General features: G+C 42.8%; 1 protein-coding gene across 1 annotated transcript in view; it reads left to right on the forward strand.

The window, feature by feature from the left end:
* The window catches only part of NAAA (N-acylethanolamine acid amidase), an 82,846-nt gene that overhangs the window by 21,360 nt on the left and 42,311 nt on the right, over positions 1 to 19,175 (forward strand). The window contains exons 3-4 of the mRNA XM_063458692.1: positions 8,702 to 8,828; positions 17,422 to 17,515. Coding sequence (XP_063314762.1) covers positions 8,702 to 8,828; positions 17,422 to 17,515 — 221 coding nt within the window. The remainder of the gene's footprint in view (positions 1 to 8,701; positions 8,829 to 17,421; positions 17,516 to 19,175) is intronic.

A 19,175-nucleotide genomic window follows, 5' to 3' on the forward strand; every position in this document is an offset into this window, starting at 1 on the left:
TGTGTGAGAGAGAGAGTGTGAGAGAGAGTGTGAGAGAGAGAGCGAGTGAGAGTGTGAGAGACTAAGAGAGAGAGAGTGAGAGAGAGAGAGTGTGAGAGACTAAGAGAGAGAGAGTGTGAGAGTGTGAGAGAGTGAGTGAGTGAGTGTGAGTGAGAGAGTGTGTGTGTGTATCAGTGAGCTTGTAGTGTACATCAGTGAGCTTGTAGTGTACATCAGTAAGCTTGTGGTGTGCATCAGTGAGCTTGTAGTGTACATCAGTGTGCGTGTGTATATCAGTGAGCTTGTAGTGTGCATCAGTGAGCTTGTGGTGTGCTTGTGTGTGTATCAGTGAGCTTGTAGTGTGTATAAGTGAGCTTGTAGTGTGCTTGTGTATATCAGTGAGCTTGTAGTGTGTATCAGTGAGCTTGTAGTGTGTATCAGTGAGCTTGTAGTGTGCTTGTGTATATCAGTGAGCTTGTAGTGTGCATCAGTGAGCTTGTAGTGTGCTTGTGTATATCAGTGAGCTTCTAGTGTGCATCAGTGAGCTTCTAGTGTGCATAAGTGAGCTTGTGGTGTGCTTGTGTGTATATATCCGTGAGCTTGTGGTGTGTTTGTGTATCAGTAAGCTTGTGTGGGTCAGAGCACTTCTGTGTTTGTCATTATCAAGCTTGTGTTGGTCAGAGACGCTGTGTGTGTGGTGAGCTTGTCTGTAGTTAGGTTGTGTTTGTCACTGAGTTTGTCTCTAGTGTGCTTGAGTGAATGTCAGTGAATTTGTGTACGGCAGTAAGCTTGTCTGTAGTGAGCTTGTGTATGTGTCAGAGAGCTTTTGTGTTTATCAGTGAGCTTGTCTGTAGTGAGCTCTTTTGTGTCAGTGAGCTTTTCTGTAGTCAGTGTATGTGCCATTGAACTAGTGTGATTTATTAATGTGGGACATTCTTTTAATATATATATATATATACATATTTTCTGAAATTATACAATTGACACACTGATGCCGATATGCTGATATTGGCATGGAGTGTTTCCCTGCTTAAAGAATTGTCCCCAAGCAGAGCCAGTCACAACGGACAGGGAGCGTCCTGGAGGGTGGTGGTTATAGCACTGTAACACCCATGGATCATCTAGAGCGAGGGGCTGCAGGTAAGACAAAAGTCTTCTTCAAAGTGCATACATATAAACAATACAAGCATACTATGTGACACAATGAATTAGAGGGCTGAAATATTTTTTTTCCAGGGCTGCTTTCTGTTCCCAGTCCGGCCCTGCTTGCTACTCCTACGGAGGCTCTCACATATTGCATCCCTACATTTCATGCAAAACCATGGAGGGAGAGGGGTCTTACACATTTAATTCACTTTTATGCTAACTCAAGGTACAGGAATTTCAGACTCTTCGATCACTTTACGACATCCCTTTGACCTCTCAATTCTCCTATAGACAATTGCACTCTTTTAAGCATAAACAAGGAATACAGCCTTTATCCCAGGATATAATTATGGATCAACTTCGAATATGGGAAAAATTATGTATTGATAAAAAAATTATCTACACTATGTAAACCAATCTCCACCTATTATCAAGTATTATTAGATTATACACCTCTTTCAGAAGCCACACCTGGGAAACAATGGGTAGAAGATTTGGACATTGAGATTTCCAGGGAACAGTGGACTGATATATCCATAAAAACTAAGAAATTGATTAAATCAGCCTCACTCATAGAACAAAATAAGAAAATGATTTATAGGTGGTACATGGTCCCAGCGCGGATCCATAAAATGTATCCTTCTACTCTACCTACTTGTTGGAGGTGTCAATATAATATTGGATCGGTAATACATATATGGTGGAAATGTCCACAAATCCAATCCTTTTGGAAGGAGATACACACTTTTCTACAAGATCCCCTAATATTTTTGTTATTGAATCTCCCCCCCCCCCCCCCCATTTATACCCAAACACCTTAAAAAATTAATTCTCCATGTAGTATTAACGGGCCAGCGCTGTATCGCACAAGCGTGGAAAACTCCTAAAATTCCTAAAATTGAGAGGGTATACCTTGAATTGGATGAGCAGAGGCTTTATGAATGCTGCTTTAATAAGGAATATCAGACTACGCAAATTGCGAAAGCAGCATGGGATATTTGGAACAAGTGGAGATTGGTAACTTTAAATAGGGAGGAGGAGCAAGGTTTTTAAAGAATATACCATATTGTTTATAAAGATATTTTGATCCTAGAATGTTTAGAAAGAGTTAATTAGTTACATATGTAATGTGAACTTAACTTATAAGTGATTAAATCGGAATATTAAGGTAATGTTAATGCAATTAGTATTTATTGTTGTCTATTGACAACATTTGTTTAAGTGCTCTAGTTGGAGTTAAGTGACAGAAGATATTGGGATGTTCCTTATTATTATTTTTTATACATACATACATACATATATATATATTATTTATTTTTTCTCCCCCTTCTTTTGTGTTTTGATACGTTTTGTATCTGTATTGTAATGACTTATATGATGCTAACCTATTCTATTTGATCTTTTTTGTATCCCTAATTAATGGAAAAAAATAAAAACAGATTACAAATTAAAAAAAAAAAAAACTCAATTTCTGCGTCTTGGATGTTAAAAACTATGTCTGGCCCTTTAACTCTGCTGGGAAAAAATCTGTTATTTTAAAACCGGTGTGACAAACTGCCATTTGGCCTCTGGCTTTCCATGTGCCAAACTGCCCTGTTCCTCTGGCTTATGGATAAGCCTGCTTGCCAGCTATATACCTACTAGCTCTTATAAGGGCTCTTTCCAGCTACCCTGCTACACCTTCTGGAAGGAGAGCCCCAGCTATACCCTCCTCTACCCACTCTACAGGACCTTGAGTTGGAGCACTGCCATGGTCTCCAGTACTGGGAAGGAGGACTCCCAGACGGTAGATACCCTACTCCATAGGGGTAACCGTCACATTTGGTGGCAGCGGTGGGATGGTCCTTTTATCCCAGGATACGTGCAGATCGGATGGAAAACCGATATGAGCAACTAAAAAGGACAACTCTCAAGGATCTACTGGAGAGCCATGGAGGAATTGCTAGCAGCTGTCCTAAAAGAGAACTGATTGTGGAGCTACAGCGATTGGATCGTAACTCCACCATGGCAGAACCCTCTATGCCCACTGGGGACGAAATTTACAGGATTGTCCGAGAAAGGCTGTCGATTTATGGGCCAAACCTGTCCGAGGACCGGATCGAGCGGACCTTTGCAGAAGTCCAGCAGAGGAGGGAATACGAGCTGAGTATGGTGACCGCTCAACATCTTGCAGAGCCACCCACAGTCGCACCTGCTCCTGCCCTCCCAGAGAAGCGAAAAGTACCCTTTGCAGCATTTAGAGCGTTCCTGGAAGCGGAAGGGGAGATCGATGGCTATTTGGCGGACTTTGAAAGGCAGTGCGCCCTTCACCAGGTGCCCACAGAGAAATAGGTCACCATACTAGCTGGCAAGCTATCCAGGAAAGCCTTAGAAGCCTTTCGGTCTATCCCAGTGGACGAGGGAACCTACCTCAAGGACACTTTACTCAAGCGGTATCCCATTCCGAGCAACGAAGAAGCGAGGATGTGATACCCACATGGAATGGGCACACAGGCTACACCACACCGCTACCCACTGGATTAAGGGTTGCCAAGCGGTATCTGCGGAGGAGGTGCTGCAGCTGTTTCTCCTGGAGCATTTCTTCGACAATGTGCTGCAGGATGTGGACCACTGGGTACGAGATCGACACCCCCATACCCTCACGGAAGCGGCCCGCCTGGCTGATGAGTATGCGGATCGCCGACGCATAGACCCTGCATCGTCCAAACCTCAAACCCGTGTGGAGCCTCGGGCCCCCCTTGTACACAGGCCCTCTCCCCGACCAGAGTTCAGGGCCCCTGTGTCACGTATTCATCCACTTATAAAAATGTGGTTAATGGCATTTACTGTCCACACAGGAAAAGTTGTGCCGAGCAGCAACCAAATCCACAGAAGGGTTAATGCTGAGCAGCAATTATGCAAATGGTAACCTGGCAACTGCCTTTGGGTTGTTTTTGTTTTTCTTTGGTTTTTACTATATATTGGGGCTGATGTGTACTGTAGTCATTGCAGCCGCCCAGTGATGTGAGTGAGCGCAGGACTTTTCTTTCTGCCTTTGTATCCATTTTTTGTATTACTCAGCCTTGTTACAATGCAGCCACCCATCCTACGTGTTCCCTACTAAGGGTTAATAATGTATAGGGGTGTATTGAAAAAATACCCCTTTCTGTCTCATTAGAGATTTTTGCCAGAGGCTCAAGGAAGCAAGGTGAATGGTTAGAGTTAGGACCCACCTAGGGGGGTCTGCCTTGACATTGCAGGTGGGCTCATCCTCTCATGGCCATTGGAGGTAACTAAAAAAACTCAATTTGTTTAAAAATACATAGGGATTAAGGAGAGAGCGCAGGTAACTTGTTTTTCTTTGATTTTTAGAACCAGGAAGTTAAAACGTGAAAGGAACAGTGACCATCTAGCCTTTCTGGAAGACAAACGTTTGGCATCCCCTATATATGCCAGTTTTTTGTGGTCAGTTATGATCAACAGGGGGTCCTTGGAACCCTTTAAAAGATGTCGCCACTCCTTGAGGGCAAGAATAATGGCCAACAGTTCTCTATTGCCAATATCGTAGTTGCGCTCAGCAGGAGACATCTTTCTGGAGAAGTAGCCATAAGGATGCAATGGTGTTCCCTGGCTTTCTCTCTGAGAGAGAACCCCTGTTTTGGATGCATCAACCTCCAATATAAAAGGTTTACTGGTGTCGGGATGTTTTAGTATGTCCGCAGAGGCAAATCTTTGTTTAAGAGTCTAGTAGCATTCACAGCCTCTTTGGACCATACCGTGCTACTAACACCTTTGCGAGTCATATTAGTGATGGGGGCTATTACGGAAGAAAATCCCTTGATGAATCTTCTGTAATAGTTGGCAAAACCAATAAACCTTTGAATGGCTTTTAAACCAGAGGGTAATAGCCAGTGTAGTAAAGCCTCTAGTTTTTTTTTAGGATCCATTAGGGCACTGCAATAAAACTTCTTGTTATTAAGGGAAATAGATACCTCAAGGAGGAATCTACTTTTGTTTTTGTTAGATGACAACTCCATGACACCTAAGATCTGGACGCACTGGGCAATTAGTTATCATATGTCCCTTTCTACTGCAATATAGGCATAACCTCTCCCTCCTCCCCCCCGGCCCCCACCCCTGCGCGGCGGGTGGGGGCCCTAAATAACAATAAGGGGTGGACCTAATGTCCTCCACCCGCCCCCACCCCTGAGCAGTGGGTGGGGCCATAAATAAAAATTGGGGGGTACCTAATGTCCTTCCCCCGGTGCCCACCCCTGTGCAGTGGGTGGGGGCCATAAATAAAAATTGGGGGACCTAATGTCCTCCCCCTAGCCCCCACCCCTGCACGTTGGATGGGGGCCCTAAATAACAATAAGGGGGGGTACCTAATGTCCTCCCCCCGGCCCCCACCCCTGCGCTGTGGGTGGGGGCCCTAAATAACAATAAGGGGGGGGACCTAAGGTTCTCCCCCCAGCCCTCACCCCTGATCGGTGGGTGGAGGTCATAAATAAAAATCCCCCCCCAGGTGACCAGGGGTCCCCAATCCCCTAGTCACCCCCCTCCCCCCCAAAAAAATTACCCCTACCTACCCCCCTCATCCTAAAAATACTGAGGGGGGACCCTTGTCTAAATACCTGTAAAAAAAATAAATAGACTTACCATTTGATGTCTTCTTTCTTCTAAAATCAGCCCTAGTCACCAGGGGGGGGGGGTTGAATTTTTTAATTTACGGCCCCCACCCACCACTCAGGGGTGGGGGCCGGGGGGGAGGACATTAGGTCCCCCCCTTATTGTTATTTAGGGCCCCCACCTGCCGCGTAGGGGTGGGGGTCGGGGGGAGGACATTAGGTCCCCCCTTATTGTTATTTAGGGCCCCCACCCACCGCTCAGGGGTGGGGGCCAGGGGGGAGGACAATAGGTCCCTCCCCCTTATTGTTGTTTAGGGCCCCCATCCGCCGCATAGGGGTGGGGGCCGGGGGGTAAACAGTAGGTCCCCCCTTATTGTTATTTAGGGCCCCCAACCACCGCTCAGGGGTGGGGGATGGGGGGGCAATAGGCCCCCCCTTTAGTTTAAAAGCCCCCACTCGTGCGTCCCGTGTGGGGGCTCAGGAGGGGGCATTTTTTTTTTTTTAACAGTGAGCAGCCACAGGCGGTATAGCGAGTAGGGGCATAATTTACTAATACTACGTGACCAGCTTCTATAGAGGCTGGGTCACTTGCTGCACTGGCCAATCACAGCCATGCCATTAGTAGACATGGCTGTGATGGCTTCTAAGGGCACACGAGTCAAACGATTGTTGATTGGCTGCCCTGCAGCCTTGCAAAACGTGTAATTAAGTCGCCGAACTCTTACATGTCCGTGTTCGGGGTCCAAAAAATGTAATGTTCGTTACGAACCCGAACTTTTCAGTTCGGGTTCGCTCAACTCTAAAAATGACTAATCAATGCTGCACCACACCAAGGCCCAGAGGAACCGCCAACAGCCTCAGAGCACTACGCATTTTCACAGCTAATATACCATACCTCGCTGTGAACTGACAGACTAATTAAAACGCCAACATATGGAGAACATATATTCTCTCTACGCCCTACACAAACAGAGGCACCCTGATAACAAAGATGCCACCACGGTAACGGCAACACGGTAACAGCTACACTACCAAAATCACTGTTCCAACAATGTGATATGACCTTCGGCAGAAGCAATACAAAATCGCTATAGACCGACTTAATTACGCTGTGTAACATTGATGCATGTTTATACGAGAGACCTGCGAGTCTCCTGCATTACATAGTCACCTTTCTATACTGCCGTAATTATCTTGATGACACAAATAAAGCTTTTTTTGAAGTATAAATGGAAAATGACTAGATAATTTACTATAAAGTTTCAAGTTGTCAGGAGAAAGGAATATTACAGTTTGATAGGTGAAATAAATTCAGTTTAAGAGAATGATGATTTAAGAGATAGAGATAATTTTAGACAAGGTTATTGAATAGAGTGATCTATTCAGTAGTGATTGAACAAGAGAGTGTATCAATTAATCAAGAGAGTGTGTCCAAAAGAGTATATTGAGGAGTAATCCTTTCCTATACCATTATAAATGTTTCCTATCTGAGGTAACTCTCACCTATGGATTTAATATTCTCCAATCAGATTTGGTGGATGTAAAATATGATAATTAAAAGAACTTCATTACAGAACTTTTAACAAAGTTTCACCACCAGCTGTAACTCTTGTCTTATGAATGATTAAAATGTATGCCTATTTTATGGAATTGTTAATTAAAATAATGCTGACATGTGTGCATTAGTGTTTGTATTAGTCTTTGGAAATATAGATAAGGTTAATCCTATGAGCCTTAATCCAAACAATATGTCAAACAACTAAAATTAGTTTGTCTGTGTTTATAATCCATGGTAAATTGACCATGTCTGGTTCCAAAGTTTAGAAACATAAATGTCCTAAAACCTTATGAAGCAGTGGCACCGCTCATTCAAAATATTTTAAAATAGGTTCTTAATTTTGTGCCAACACTTCTAAATATATATATAAGTGAAAAAAATGTGAAAAATTATATATATATATATATATATATATATATATATATATATACATGCTATACTATAAAAAATTATATGAAGATTAATATAATAATTATACTTGCATTAACGTGTATATCCTTCTAACTTAAATTTCAGTCAAACCATTTAAAAATATGGTGGTGCGGTGTGGAGTTTGATTCTTGTTATTCACCATGAGATGGTAGTCCCTCTCTTTGTTTAAGTTAGCACATACTAATTTATAACTCGGCAAAATCAACAAAATCAGTTTACTGTCTTAAAGTGATTTAAGTCATCAATTAAATGAAACCATTGTCTAAGAAAGCATTTGGTTGTAAATGAACAACTTGCTGGTTCAGCTACTCTTAAAGGAAAGTAATTTAGGTGACTATAGTGTTCCTTGTCAGAAAAACATTGTACCCCTATTAGGTTTAAAACAGCTACAAAATGGCTGTGATATTGTTTGTCTTAATTGGGACGTGCAGTGTGTATAATACAATAATATTAATATTTTCTAGCATAATATATCTGACAACCTGTGTCTATCCTCTGTTCGTACTCTCAACCCTGATGCTCACTTTCAAAACATCTATAGGCCTGCGTCGTTCCAATGATAGTGGACCTTCCCTGCTCCGTTAGACTCTTACTCAGTCTCCAAAAAAATCTTCGAAAACTCACTTCTTCAGGACAGCATAACAATTAAACTGTTAATAGCTTTCTGTTATCACACCTTGCTTCTTCTCCTGCAACTGTGTCATAAAAAAAAAAACCAAAACATTAAGCTCTAATTGAAAACTATTCTAGCAACCTACTTTTCTATCCTACCCTTACCTTTTGTGTCATTGTACCCCACTCCCTGTAGCATATAGGCTTGTTTGAGCAGGGCCCTCAACCCCGTCTGCTCCTGTGCTTCCAACTCATCTGGTTACAAATACTTGTCTGTTAGATCACCCACTGTGTGAAATTTGCTGGTGCTTTATAGAATAAATAATAATGTATAATATTTGGTTTGCATTATTTTTCTTCAATACAGGTACTGCACAAGCATAATAGCTCAAGATGACCAAGGAAATATTTACCATGGTAGAAACCTCGACCATGATTTGCATATGATATTAAGACATTTGACGGTGGACCTGCATTTTATCAGGAATGGAGAGGTACAGTACATCAGTCACATGAGACAAAGACACAATTTTCATAAATTGTCATTAAGTTTCATAAGGAACTTATTTCAAAATAAGGTTATCATCCAATTCTGTCACTAAAAACAAACGTTACATTAATTATACAGCACAATATGGGGATATTACTTGGAGTGCAGGGTTTTAATGAAGTGGGCTTAAGAATTAATACAGCATGGATTGAGGTTAATAAAGTGTGTGGAGTTTATGAATGTAAATTAATCTAATACTCTAAAATCAATAAGAGGTTTGATGTCAATTGTGATTTATAGAGCACATTAGACTTTAGGGTTGGACTCAGGGGCGGAACCAGGCCCATTCTCTGGACACTAAACATTTAATTGCAGCGTAGTGTATTGCATGTTTGTGTATATGTAAGTATGCAGATAATATACTGTATTATATATATTTCTCTATCAAGTCCCATAGAGAAATGAAACATCAACACATTTTCTAGTGTAAAATTGCACATTTAAACTTCACGATTAATCTACAAAGTCTTGTGAGGGAACCTTCCTTGATATTAATATTTTGGCACAAGTGATTTGCACCCAGGCAAGGACAAGACCAGGAGAGTGAGTGCTGGATATACATATATATACATACGTATATATAAATATACATACATTCATACACACACACACACAGAATCGAGTTCCACACCAATAAAATTCTCATGTCATCCTTATTTACAAATACTTTCCATTTGCCTCCTTGTATCTCTTCCAATATCCCCCTTTCCCTAGTGATGTCCCTATTTCCATATCCCTCTTACGTCATTTTATCCTGATTTTCTGTCCCACATTTTGTTCTTTTTTTTCATATTTTCTCCCACCTTATATCTCTCTTTTCAAATATTACCCCACACCTTCATTTTTCTCTATATCCCCCCCCCTCTCTGTCTCTCCATATTTTCCTCCTACCTTGTCTCCTATTATTTTTGCCTCAACATTCTCTATCTTGCTCTCCATATTCTCTCATGTACACTTCCAACTTTCTCCTTTTTCTCTCTCTGCACTTTCTGTCTCTTTTTCTTCATATTTTCCCGCAGGGAGCGCAAAACTGCTTCCTGCCAGACTGGGGAGAGGAAACAGAAACTCCTCTACCATGGTCCACTGCTTGGCCACGCTACATGGAGAAAGGTGAGCTGGCACAAAGGGAATGACACACGTGAACGGGCTGGGAGTGGAATGACATATATGGGCGACTGAGGTGGGAATGACAGACATGGAAGGGCTGAGGTGGGAAGGACACACATGGAGAGGATGGGGTGGGAATGACAAATATAGAAGGGCTGGGGTGCGAATGACGAATATGGAAGGGCTGGGGGTAAATGCACATGGAGGGGCTGAGAGGAATAAGACACATGGAGGAGCTGAAGGGGATGAGACACATGGAGAAGCTGGGGGGAATGAGACACATGGAGAAGCTGGGGGGAATAAGACACATGGAGGGGCTAAGGGATGAAAGAGACAGAGGGGTTAAGGAAGGAGCAACAGGAACAACAGGAGCAAGAAACACAGGAACTAGGTAAGGGGGAAAAGTAACAGATACATTTCACTCCTTAATCCCCAATAAGTTTGATTACCAACTGGAATTCATTTGGGGAAAATATCAGCAATATGATATGCTAAATTGCAACTGAAAGCCAACAGAATTTACCTACGATGACGATTCTGGCCTACTCCCTCTCCTGAATATGGGAGTTGAGGTTGGGGGCCTCCAACATGTACCTGATGCCATGCCTAGTCAAGAAAAACTCCTCATCTTATATCTCTATTTTCCTGATCGATCGGATTGCTTTGTGACAGGGCCCCAAACTCCCCCTGGCCAGTGGGGATTTTCTCAGCCTCCCGTGTTACACTTCTGGCTAAGTGCCTGTTTAAAATATGGCCTTTCGCTACTCAATGTGGATATCAAACTATTCACAAAGACACTTGCTGAAAGGCTAAACCCGTTCCTGCCTAAACTGATCCACCCTGACCAAGTCGGTTTCATCCCCATGAGGCAAGCATACGGTAACATAAGGCGCACCTTCGACCTTATCTGGGTGGCAAATCACAGGCGGACCCTTGATGCTAGTGTTGTCGCTCAACGCCAAAAAGTCTATCGACCGACTATTATGGTCTTTCTTATTTGCGACACTTGAAAAATTTGTCTTCCCACAACCATTCATGAACGCACTTCACACAATCTACTCCACACCTACGGCGAACTTACTCCTCCCACTCACCCACCCACCCTCCTTTAAAATAGGCAACGGCAAGCAACAAGGATGCCCCCTCTCCCCAATCCTCTTTGCCCTCTATTTCGAACCCCTTCTTCAGGCCATCAGGTCCAACCCGAACATCACAGGAATCCAAGTCCGAAACAAAGAATTTAAAACGGCCGCCTATGCGGACGACCTCCTACTGACTATTACAGATCCCCTCAAGTCCAAACCCCCACTCCTTGACGCACTGCAGGACTACGCAGCAGTCTCCGGATACAAATTAAATATCGACAAAACAGAAGCCGTGTCCCTAAACCTCACCGTCAGTCAAACCTCAAAACCCTTGGCATTTTTAAGACAGTCTGTAGTGGCTGTCTCCCAGACAGTCTTTTTTTTTTTTTTTTTTAATGCAGTTTAACTCCATGTCCAGCGTCTTCAAAATCCCCATAGGAAAGTAGCGCTGTAATGTTCCTTTAACTCCACAATCAACATCCAAACTGATACAACACCACATGCAGTCTCTCCCTCACACACACAAACACATACTCTACCCTCTTTTAACCCTGTCCTCCTTGTGTTTTCTGGTTTGTGTCACACTTATGGGGAAACCAGAGGAAAGTCACCAGCAAACACATCATTACAATCACTTGCACTTCATTAAACGCAATGCATTTTTACTTATGCATCTTTACTGGCATGCCTAGAGAGGCATCAACCTGACATACCCACATTGGGGTGAGTGGATGAGTGATTACACAAATCGCCCTTCCTATTGTGCTGCTCTGCCTTTAAATTCCAAAGCCAAAATGTTGTCCCAGTCTTGCCTTGGACCCACAACAGAACCCTGGGACACACCACTTAACATTTTTGCCCAATTTGAACATTTTCAATTTACAACTACTTTCTGCTCTATGTCTTAAAGCTATTGTTCTATCTAAGAACACAATTATCATCTAAACCAAGTGATTTCAGTTTTAAAGGGACACTATAGTCACCCAGACCACTTCAGCTCACTGAAGTGATATGGGTGCCAGGTGCCACAGGTTTTAACCCTTCAGCTGTAAACATAGCAGTGGTTATAGTGAAGTAAAAAAAACTCATAGGCAAGGAGTTGATAGTCTGAATAGAGGTATTACTCTGACTGGAAATAATAGGGTTCCCACCAGATAACCCCAAAGTGGAAAGCTAAGATAAAGGATTAGATATAATCTAATAGTATTCCAGGAACAATATAGGAAATATGCCTAATAAAAAAGTAATATTCAGCACATTTCAATTGTGATAATCCTAATTTTATGTATTCATACTATTTAATTTTTAAATGTTATTAAATCTCTGCAATCTGCAAAACGCTTTTTTTAAATCAAAGTATTCTAGTCTAATGTATTCCCAAGTTTATTTATGTATACTTAGCTAAGTAATTATTAAGTTAATACGTACAGTAAGTGTTTATTTAAATGCCACTTTAACCATCTTTGGCAATCAAATGGTTAACAAATCATAAGGACTATATCGGCTATTTAAATTCCACTGCCGCATGCAAACGGCATCCTCTGATGGAGTACACTCACGAAACGCGTAAGGACTTTTCAAGCACTTTGTTTTTCGGCACTTACCACAAAGCACTGCCGAGGTGGAAATTGGAACTGCACGGTGGAGAAATCGGTGGGACGCACGCGGCTGCAAGCAGAGCCTTATCATAACCAGCCAGTCTGCAGGACCCTGTACCACGCTACCCTAGCAACATCATCCAGTGTTACCATACATGGGCGTAGGAACCCCAAAAAATCTGGGGGGATAGCATTTTTACTCGCCGGGTATATTCTAATCCGTAAACTAGGAGTTGTTTATCCCATTGTACAGCGCTATGGAATTTGCAGTCGCTATATAAATGATTAAATAATAACATTAAAGGGTCACTACAGGGAAGGGGTTTTACTTACCCGGATACAGCGCCGGGATCCTCCTGATTAGAACCACCCCTACCCTTCCCATGAATATTAGAACCACCCCTACCCCTTCCATGCACAAAAGAACCCCACCTACCCCTTCCACGCATATTAACCCCCTACCCCTTCCATGCATATTAGTACCCTCCTAACCCCTTCCATGCATATTAGAATCCACCCTACCCCTTCCATTCATATTAGTACTCCCCTAACCCCTTCCAATAATTTTTCTACCTCCCCCTCCTCCCATCCATATTAGTAGCCCCCCTAAACCCTTCCAATTATTTTTCTACCTACCCCTCTCCCCCTATCCTTATTAGTAGCCCACCTAACCCTTTCCAATGATTTTTCTGCCATGTTAACCAACGCCAGTGCTGGAGTGCCGCCGTGTTTACATTAAAAGACCTGCAGGGACAGGCTATAGACACCAGAACCACTACATTAAGCTGCAGTGGTTCTGGGGACTATAGTGTTTCTTTAATGTGAGGTAAATTAGAGATTAGTGCCACGAATAATATGCTAGATTGCCTACTTACAACCAGATGAGGATGATGATGGGCTCTAGCTGCAGTCTGGCTCCACTGGTCTGGTGTAGAGCAGGCTCTCTGGAGGCTGTTTGTAACTGTGATCACAAAAATCAATGTTCTGGGAGAACGGGAAGCAGCTCCATTTTTGGGGGGCCCTTTACACAGCTCAAGGTCTGGGTCCCAGGGTCCACCTTCATGTTCCACCAATGAGTTTGTTCACAGGGGGTGGAGTGTGTAGGGGATGTCCTGATATGTGTGTAAGGAATGCATAGTGTGAATCTGTGTTTGTATGTGTAAGGGCTGCAGTGTGTGCGTCTGTAAGGGGTGCACTGAGTGTGTGTACAGGGTGCATTGAGTGTGTGTAAGGAATGCATTATGTGTTTCTGTGTGTGTAAGGGTTGCATGATTGTGTGTGTGTGTGTGTGTGTGTGTGTGCACGGGGTGCATTGAGTGTGTGTAAGGAATGCATTTTGTGTTTCTGTGTGTGTAAGGAATGCATGATTGTGTGATTGTTTGTGTGTGTGTGTGTGTGTGATGGATGTTAATCTCTCTCCCTCCCTTGTCACTCTCTTTCTCCCCCTCCCTCCCTCCCTTGTCACTGTCTTTCTCCCCCTCCCTTGTCACTTTCTTTCTCCTCCTCCCTCCCTCCCTTGTCACTTTCTTTCTCCCCCTCCCTCCCTTGTCACTCTCTTTCTTCCCCTCCCTCCCTCCCTTGTCACTTTCTTTCTTCCCTACCCTCCCTTGTCACTTTCTTTCTTCCCCTCCCTCCCTCCCTCCCTTGTCACTCTCTTTCTCCCCCTCCCTCCCTCCCTTGTCACTCTCTTTCTCCCCCTCCCTCCCTCCCTTGTCACTCTCTTTCTCCCCCTCCCTCCCTCCCTTGTCACTCTTTCTCCCCCTCCCTCCCTCGTCACTCTTTCTCCCCCTCCTTCCCCCCTTGTCACTCTCTTTCTCCCTCCCTTGTCACTCTCTTTCTCCCTCCCTTGTCACTCTCTTTCTCCCCCTCCCTCCCCACTCTCTTTCTCCCCCTCCCTCCCTCCCACCCTCCCTCCCTCCCTTGTCACTTTCTTTCTCCCCCTCCCTCCCTCCCTTGTCACTTTCTTTCTCCCCCTCCCTCCCTTGTCACTCTCTTTCTCCCCCTCCCTTGTCACTTTCTTTCTCCCCCTCCCTCCCTTGTCACTTTCTTTCTCCCCCTCCCTCCCTTGTCACTCTTTCTCCCCCCCTCCCTTGTCACTCTTTCTCCCCCCCTCCCTTGTCACTTTCTTTCTCCCCCTCCCTCCCTTGTCACTCTTTCTCCCCCCCTCCCTTGTCACTTTCTTTCTCCCCCTCCCTCCCTTGTCACTCTTTCTCCCCCCCTCCCTTGTCACTTTCTTTCTCCCCCTCCCTCCCTTGTCACTGTCTTTCTCCCCCTCCCTCCCTTGTCACTCTCTTTCTCCCCCTCCGTCCCCCCCTTGTCACTCTCTTTCTCCCCCTCCGTCCCCCCCTTGTCACTCTCTTTCTCCCCCTCCCTTGTCACTCTCTTTCTCCCCCTCCCTTGTCACTCTCTTTCTCCCCCTCCCTCCCTCCCTTGTCACTCTTTCTACCCCTCCCTCCCTCCCTTGTCACTCTCTTTTTTCTCCCCCTCCCTCCAAATCCCTCATATTTTCACATCCAACGTGCAGAGCATCCATAGGAAAGCATTGAGAAATGTTTTCCTATGGACTGTTTGAATGGCGTGCGGCACTTGACGCGCATGTGCATTCCGCTCCACTCGGGAGCTGACGTTGGCGCGGAGGAGAGGTCACCGGCGCTGGATTAAGATAAGTAGCTGAAGGGATTTTAACCCCTTCAGCGCCAAGGGAGGGGGACCCTGAGAGTGGGGGCAGCCTTAGGGCACTATAGTGTCAGGAAAACCGCTTTGTGATCCTTTAATAATAACCTTTTGTGTGAAACTATATCAAATTTTTTTGCAAAATCTAAGTCAATCACATCCAGTGGAGCACCCTAATCTATGTTTCTATTAACGTCTTCATAGAACAAAGTTAAATTAGTTTGGAATTATTTGTCTTTCATAAAACCATGTTGATTCCTGTTAATAATATTGTTTTTCAAAATTATGCTTGATTATTATCCCTTAACAGTCCTTCATATTATTTCTCTACCACAGATGTTAAATGAATACTGTAGGGTCAGGAACACAAACATGTATTTTTGACCCTATAGTTTTAAAAACACTGTCTAGCGCCCCTGCCCCCATAGGAGATTGTCAATTCTGATGATCTCAGCCAAGGAGGCGGGACGGGCCGAAACACCACCCTGGTCAATCAACATCTCCTCATAGAGATGTGTTGAATCAATGCATCTTAATGCGTAAAGTTTGGTGTCTCCATGCAGAGGGTGGAGAAACTGAATGTCAGTGCTGCACATTGTGCAGCACTGCCACAGGAAATACCTCTTGTAGCCATCTGAGGAGCTGTATTTCTGATGACTACAGTGTCCCTTTAAGGTCTGTATTTTCCAGAATATGCTATTCTTCCATCCTGTGGCACAATTACTGAAAGAAAAGAATATTGAAAGATTAAAAACAATGGAATGGATATATCTACATTATTCCCTCTAAGCACCTGAGGATGAATACCCTATGGTCATAAGGATTTGTTTACATAAAATTGATTTGATTTCTGTAGCACTTTATTCTGTGTTAACCAGTCACCTTTTTGCTGTAAGGCTGTAACAGGGATTTGCAATTCTACAGCCACAAATTATTTTTGCCATATACCAAAGTCAACAAATATTTATAATTTCTCATGATAAATACATACATCTCAGATTCAAGTGGAGCAACACTCTCAGTCTTAACCTTTTAGGCATTAATGAACCAGAATAAAGCAAAAAGAACTTTGAAAAGTATGTAATAATCTGTATAACCTTACTATAAACTTGGTCAGATTACATTATTTTGGATACATTATAGGCTACACCTCTCAGATAGGAGAGTTTTTTGATTCATCCCCACCTCTCCAACTTACCCATATCAGTTTCAGACCAGTAATGGCAGAAACAGTGCATCATTGTGCAGCAGCAGAAGATAGCAGGAGAGAGAAAGTCAACACTGGGTCTTGCTGTGCACAATCACATTGCTCAGATTCCCTCTCTTCTCTTGGCTGTTCTGCATGTAAATACCCAGGTAAAATTTTTGTCCCAGTTCCGCAGTTCGGTCATGCTCTCTATGCTTGGGTACAAAATCTCATATGTTTATCTTGTGGCCTCTAATGATGGAGGATAAAACTGATGTCTTGCCTGATCAATTCCTTTCCTTCCTTATGCTAAGAGGCGACAAGACCTGCCTTGTGCTCTGCTTCAACCGTTCTGTTTTGCTGTCCATTCGTTTCTTTCTTTCCTTCTCTGCTTAGCTCCATGGCATGATCTGACATCAGTAGGTAGTATAGAGGGAGGATTCAAAGCATTGCATTAAAGGTATTCATACCTTCTCCAATTAACAGGGAATCTATCCCCTATGTTGATCTTGTGGCCTCTTACAGTCAGGAAGGTAAGAAAGTTACCAAGGAAGACATACATTTTGTTTTTCCACAGTGGCAATGTTAAATTGAGACCTCGTATTGTAAACCTCCACTTTCAAAATCATGAGAGGTCTAGAAACATTATTTTTCTTTGAATGAGGACAGTAAAAGACTTTAATTTCTCTACAATAAACAATTATTTAAAACATAATTGTACAACTTAACTTTTTGATAATGTAGGCATAGTTACCTTAATTGAAATGTTGTTATGGAGTGCTGTAGTCATGTGTTTAAATAATATAAAGTTGACATATATTATTTAGCAATTTGTGAATGGACATGGCATTAATTTCATCTAATTATTACTGTCTCTCCTAATTCCAGATCGCATATACAGGAACCACATATATAGGATATGTTGGCCTATGGACCGGACAAAGCCCCCACAAATTCACTGTGTCTGGTAACGCAAGAGGAGGTACATATTTTTTTTACTTTTATTAAAGAGATACAAATCTGTATTCCTAGCACTATTGCTCCCCCTGCCTCCTCCCTCCCTAGCGCCCCCCTCTGAATTAAATAAAGGGTTAAAAACCCTGTGTTTATTTACCTTATTCCAGCGCCGATGTTCCTCAGTGCTGGGTCATGGCTCTGCCTCCTCCGACATCCCTGAAGAGCGGGCACTATTGCACATGCACGCCAAATGCCATGTGTGCATTAGACATCCCTATAGGAAAGCATTGAATTAATGCTTTCCTATTGGGAAAAATCTGACGATGGATGCCCTAATGCAGAGCGTGAGGATGTTCAATGTCAGATACCGGACCAAAGCTCCGCTTGGATGTAGGACGTGCCTCCAGTGGCTGTCTCTCAGACTTAGTTTCTCTGGAACTGCAATGAAGTGCAAAAGGGACACTGCACCCAGACCACTTCAAAGAACTAAAGTGGTCTGGGTGCCTATAGTGTCCCTTTAAGGTTAATTACTGTATGGACAACACAGAACAACATAGTTTATGAAAAACAGTTTTAGTTTCTCACTCATGGTCTCAAAATCAATTACATATCTTGATGTACTTTGATTATTATCAGTATTTTAGTTTTAGTTTAGTTCCAGCTAAAACAAACAGAACTTTGGTGAGAACATATGGCTGGTATTTGTCACACAGCTCTGACATTTTCCAAATGCTATGGACTTTAGATTTTTATAATTGTTCTTTATAATTTTAAGTTTTTTTTTGTAATTGGTATTTTATTGCATTTCTGGCATAAAAGCAGACATTTATGTCAGGGTATAATGATTGAAAAATTCTAACATAAAGTAATATAACAAGTTGTTATGGTACTTTTCCAGTAAACCAAAATGTTTAAGTGTCTATCTGTTCCTGTCCAAATTAAAGAGAATTGAATTGCGTATATACGCTGAAGTAATTCAGTCTGACACACGGAGTTCAGGTTAAAATAACTTCGAGGAAATTTATTGGCAAGTGAAGAATCAGAGGGCGCGCAGGCCCTTTTAAGAGACATTTTCGTCATCATTGATTATCAAGATATCAGTGAATAAACATCATTAATTGGATAAATTGTTAAGTGTCTGGATTAGTGTCCACCTATCAATATAATTAATTGGATCAAAAACTAAGTGGTTAGTTCCGTGTCCACCCACCAGGAGGTGGTATTATTCTAGACACGGGTGGGGACAAGGGGGTCTTGAGCGTCATTTTACTCGGTCGGTGATGTCAGATCTCGTGGTTAGGTGCAAGGTCTCTTATGAATAGAACATTTCATTACTACTGTGTTCTCATGGCCTTTAAATTATACTATGTTGCGAGTTAGGGGAAATTCAGCAGTTCCTGGGTTAGTCATATCTTTATGGAGAATACAGTCTTTGTCTATTGTGTTAGATGTGCTGAGAAATTCTGTCATGTAATGTGGTTTTCATATGGAGAAGTCAGGTTATGAGGACAAAATGGAGGATTTGTCACAGCATCAGGTTAAAATGGAGTTAGTGCAATAATTCAATACAAGTACAATAAAGATTTTTTAATAATTCTACATCAGTCCCCCCTATGAAATGTTAAATTCTAAGAGATAAAAACTTTATTTGTTAATATCAGAAGACGTGTTAGCCCAAAGGCACA

This window comes from Pelobates fuscus, chromosome 6 (assembly GCF_036172605.1).
Source record: "Pelobates fuscus isolate aPelFus1 chromosome 6, aPelFus1.pri, whole genome shotgun sequence".
In the NCBI taxonomy this organism is placed as follows: Eukaryota; Metazoa; Chordata; class Amphibia; order Anura; family Pelobatidae; genus Pelobates; species Pelobates fuscus.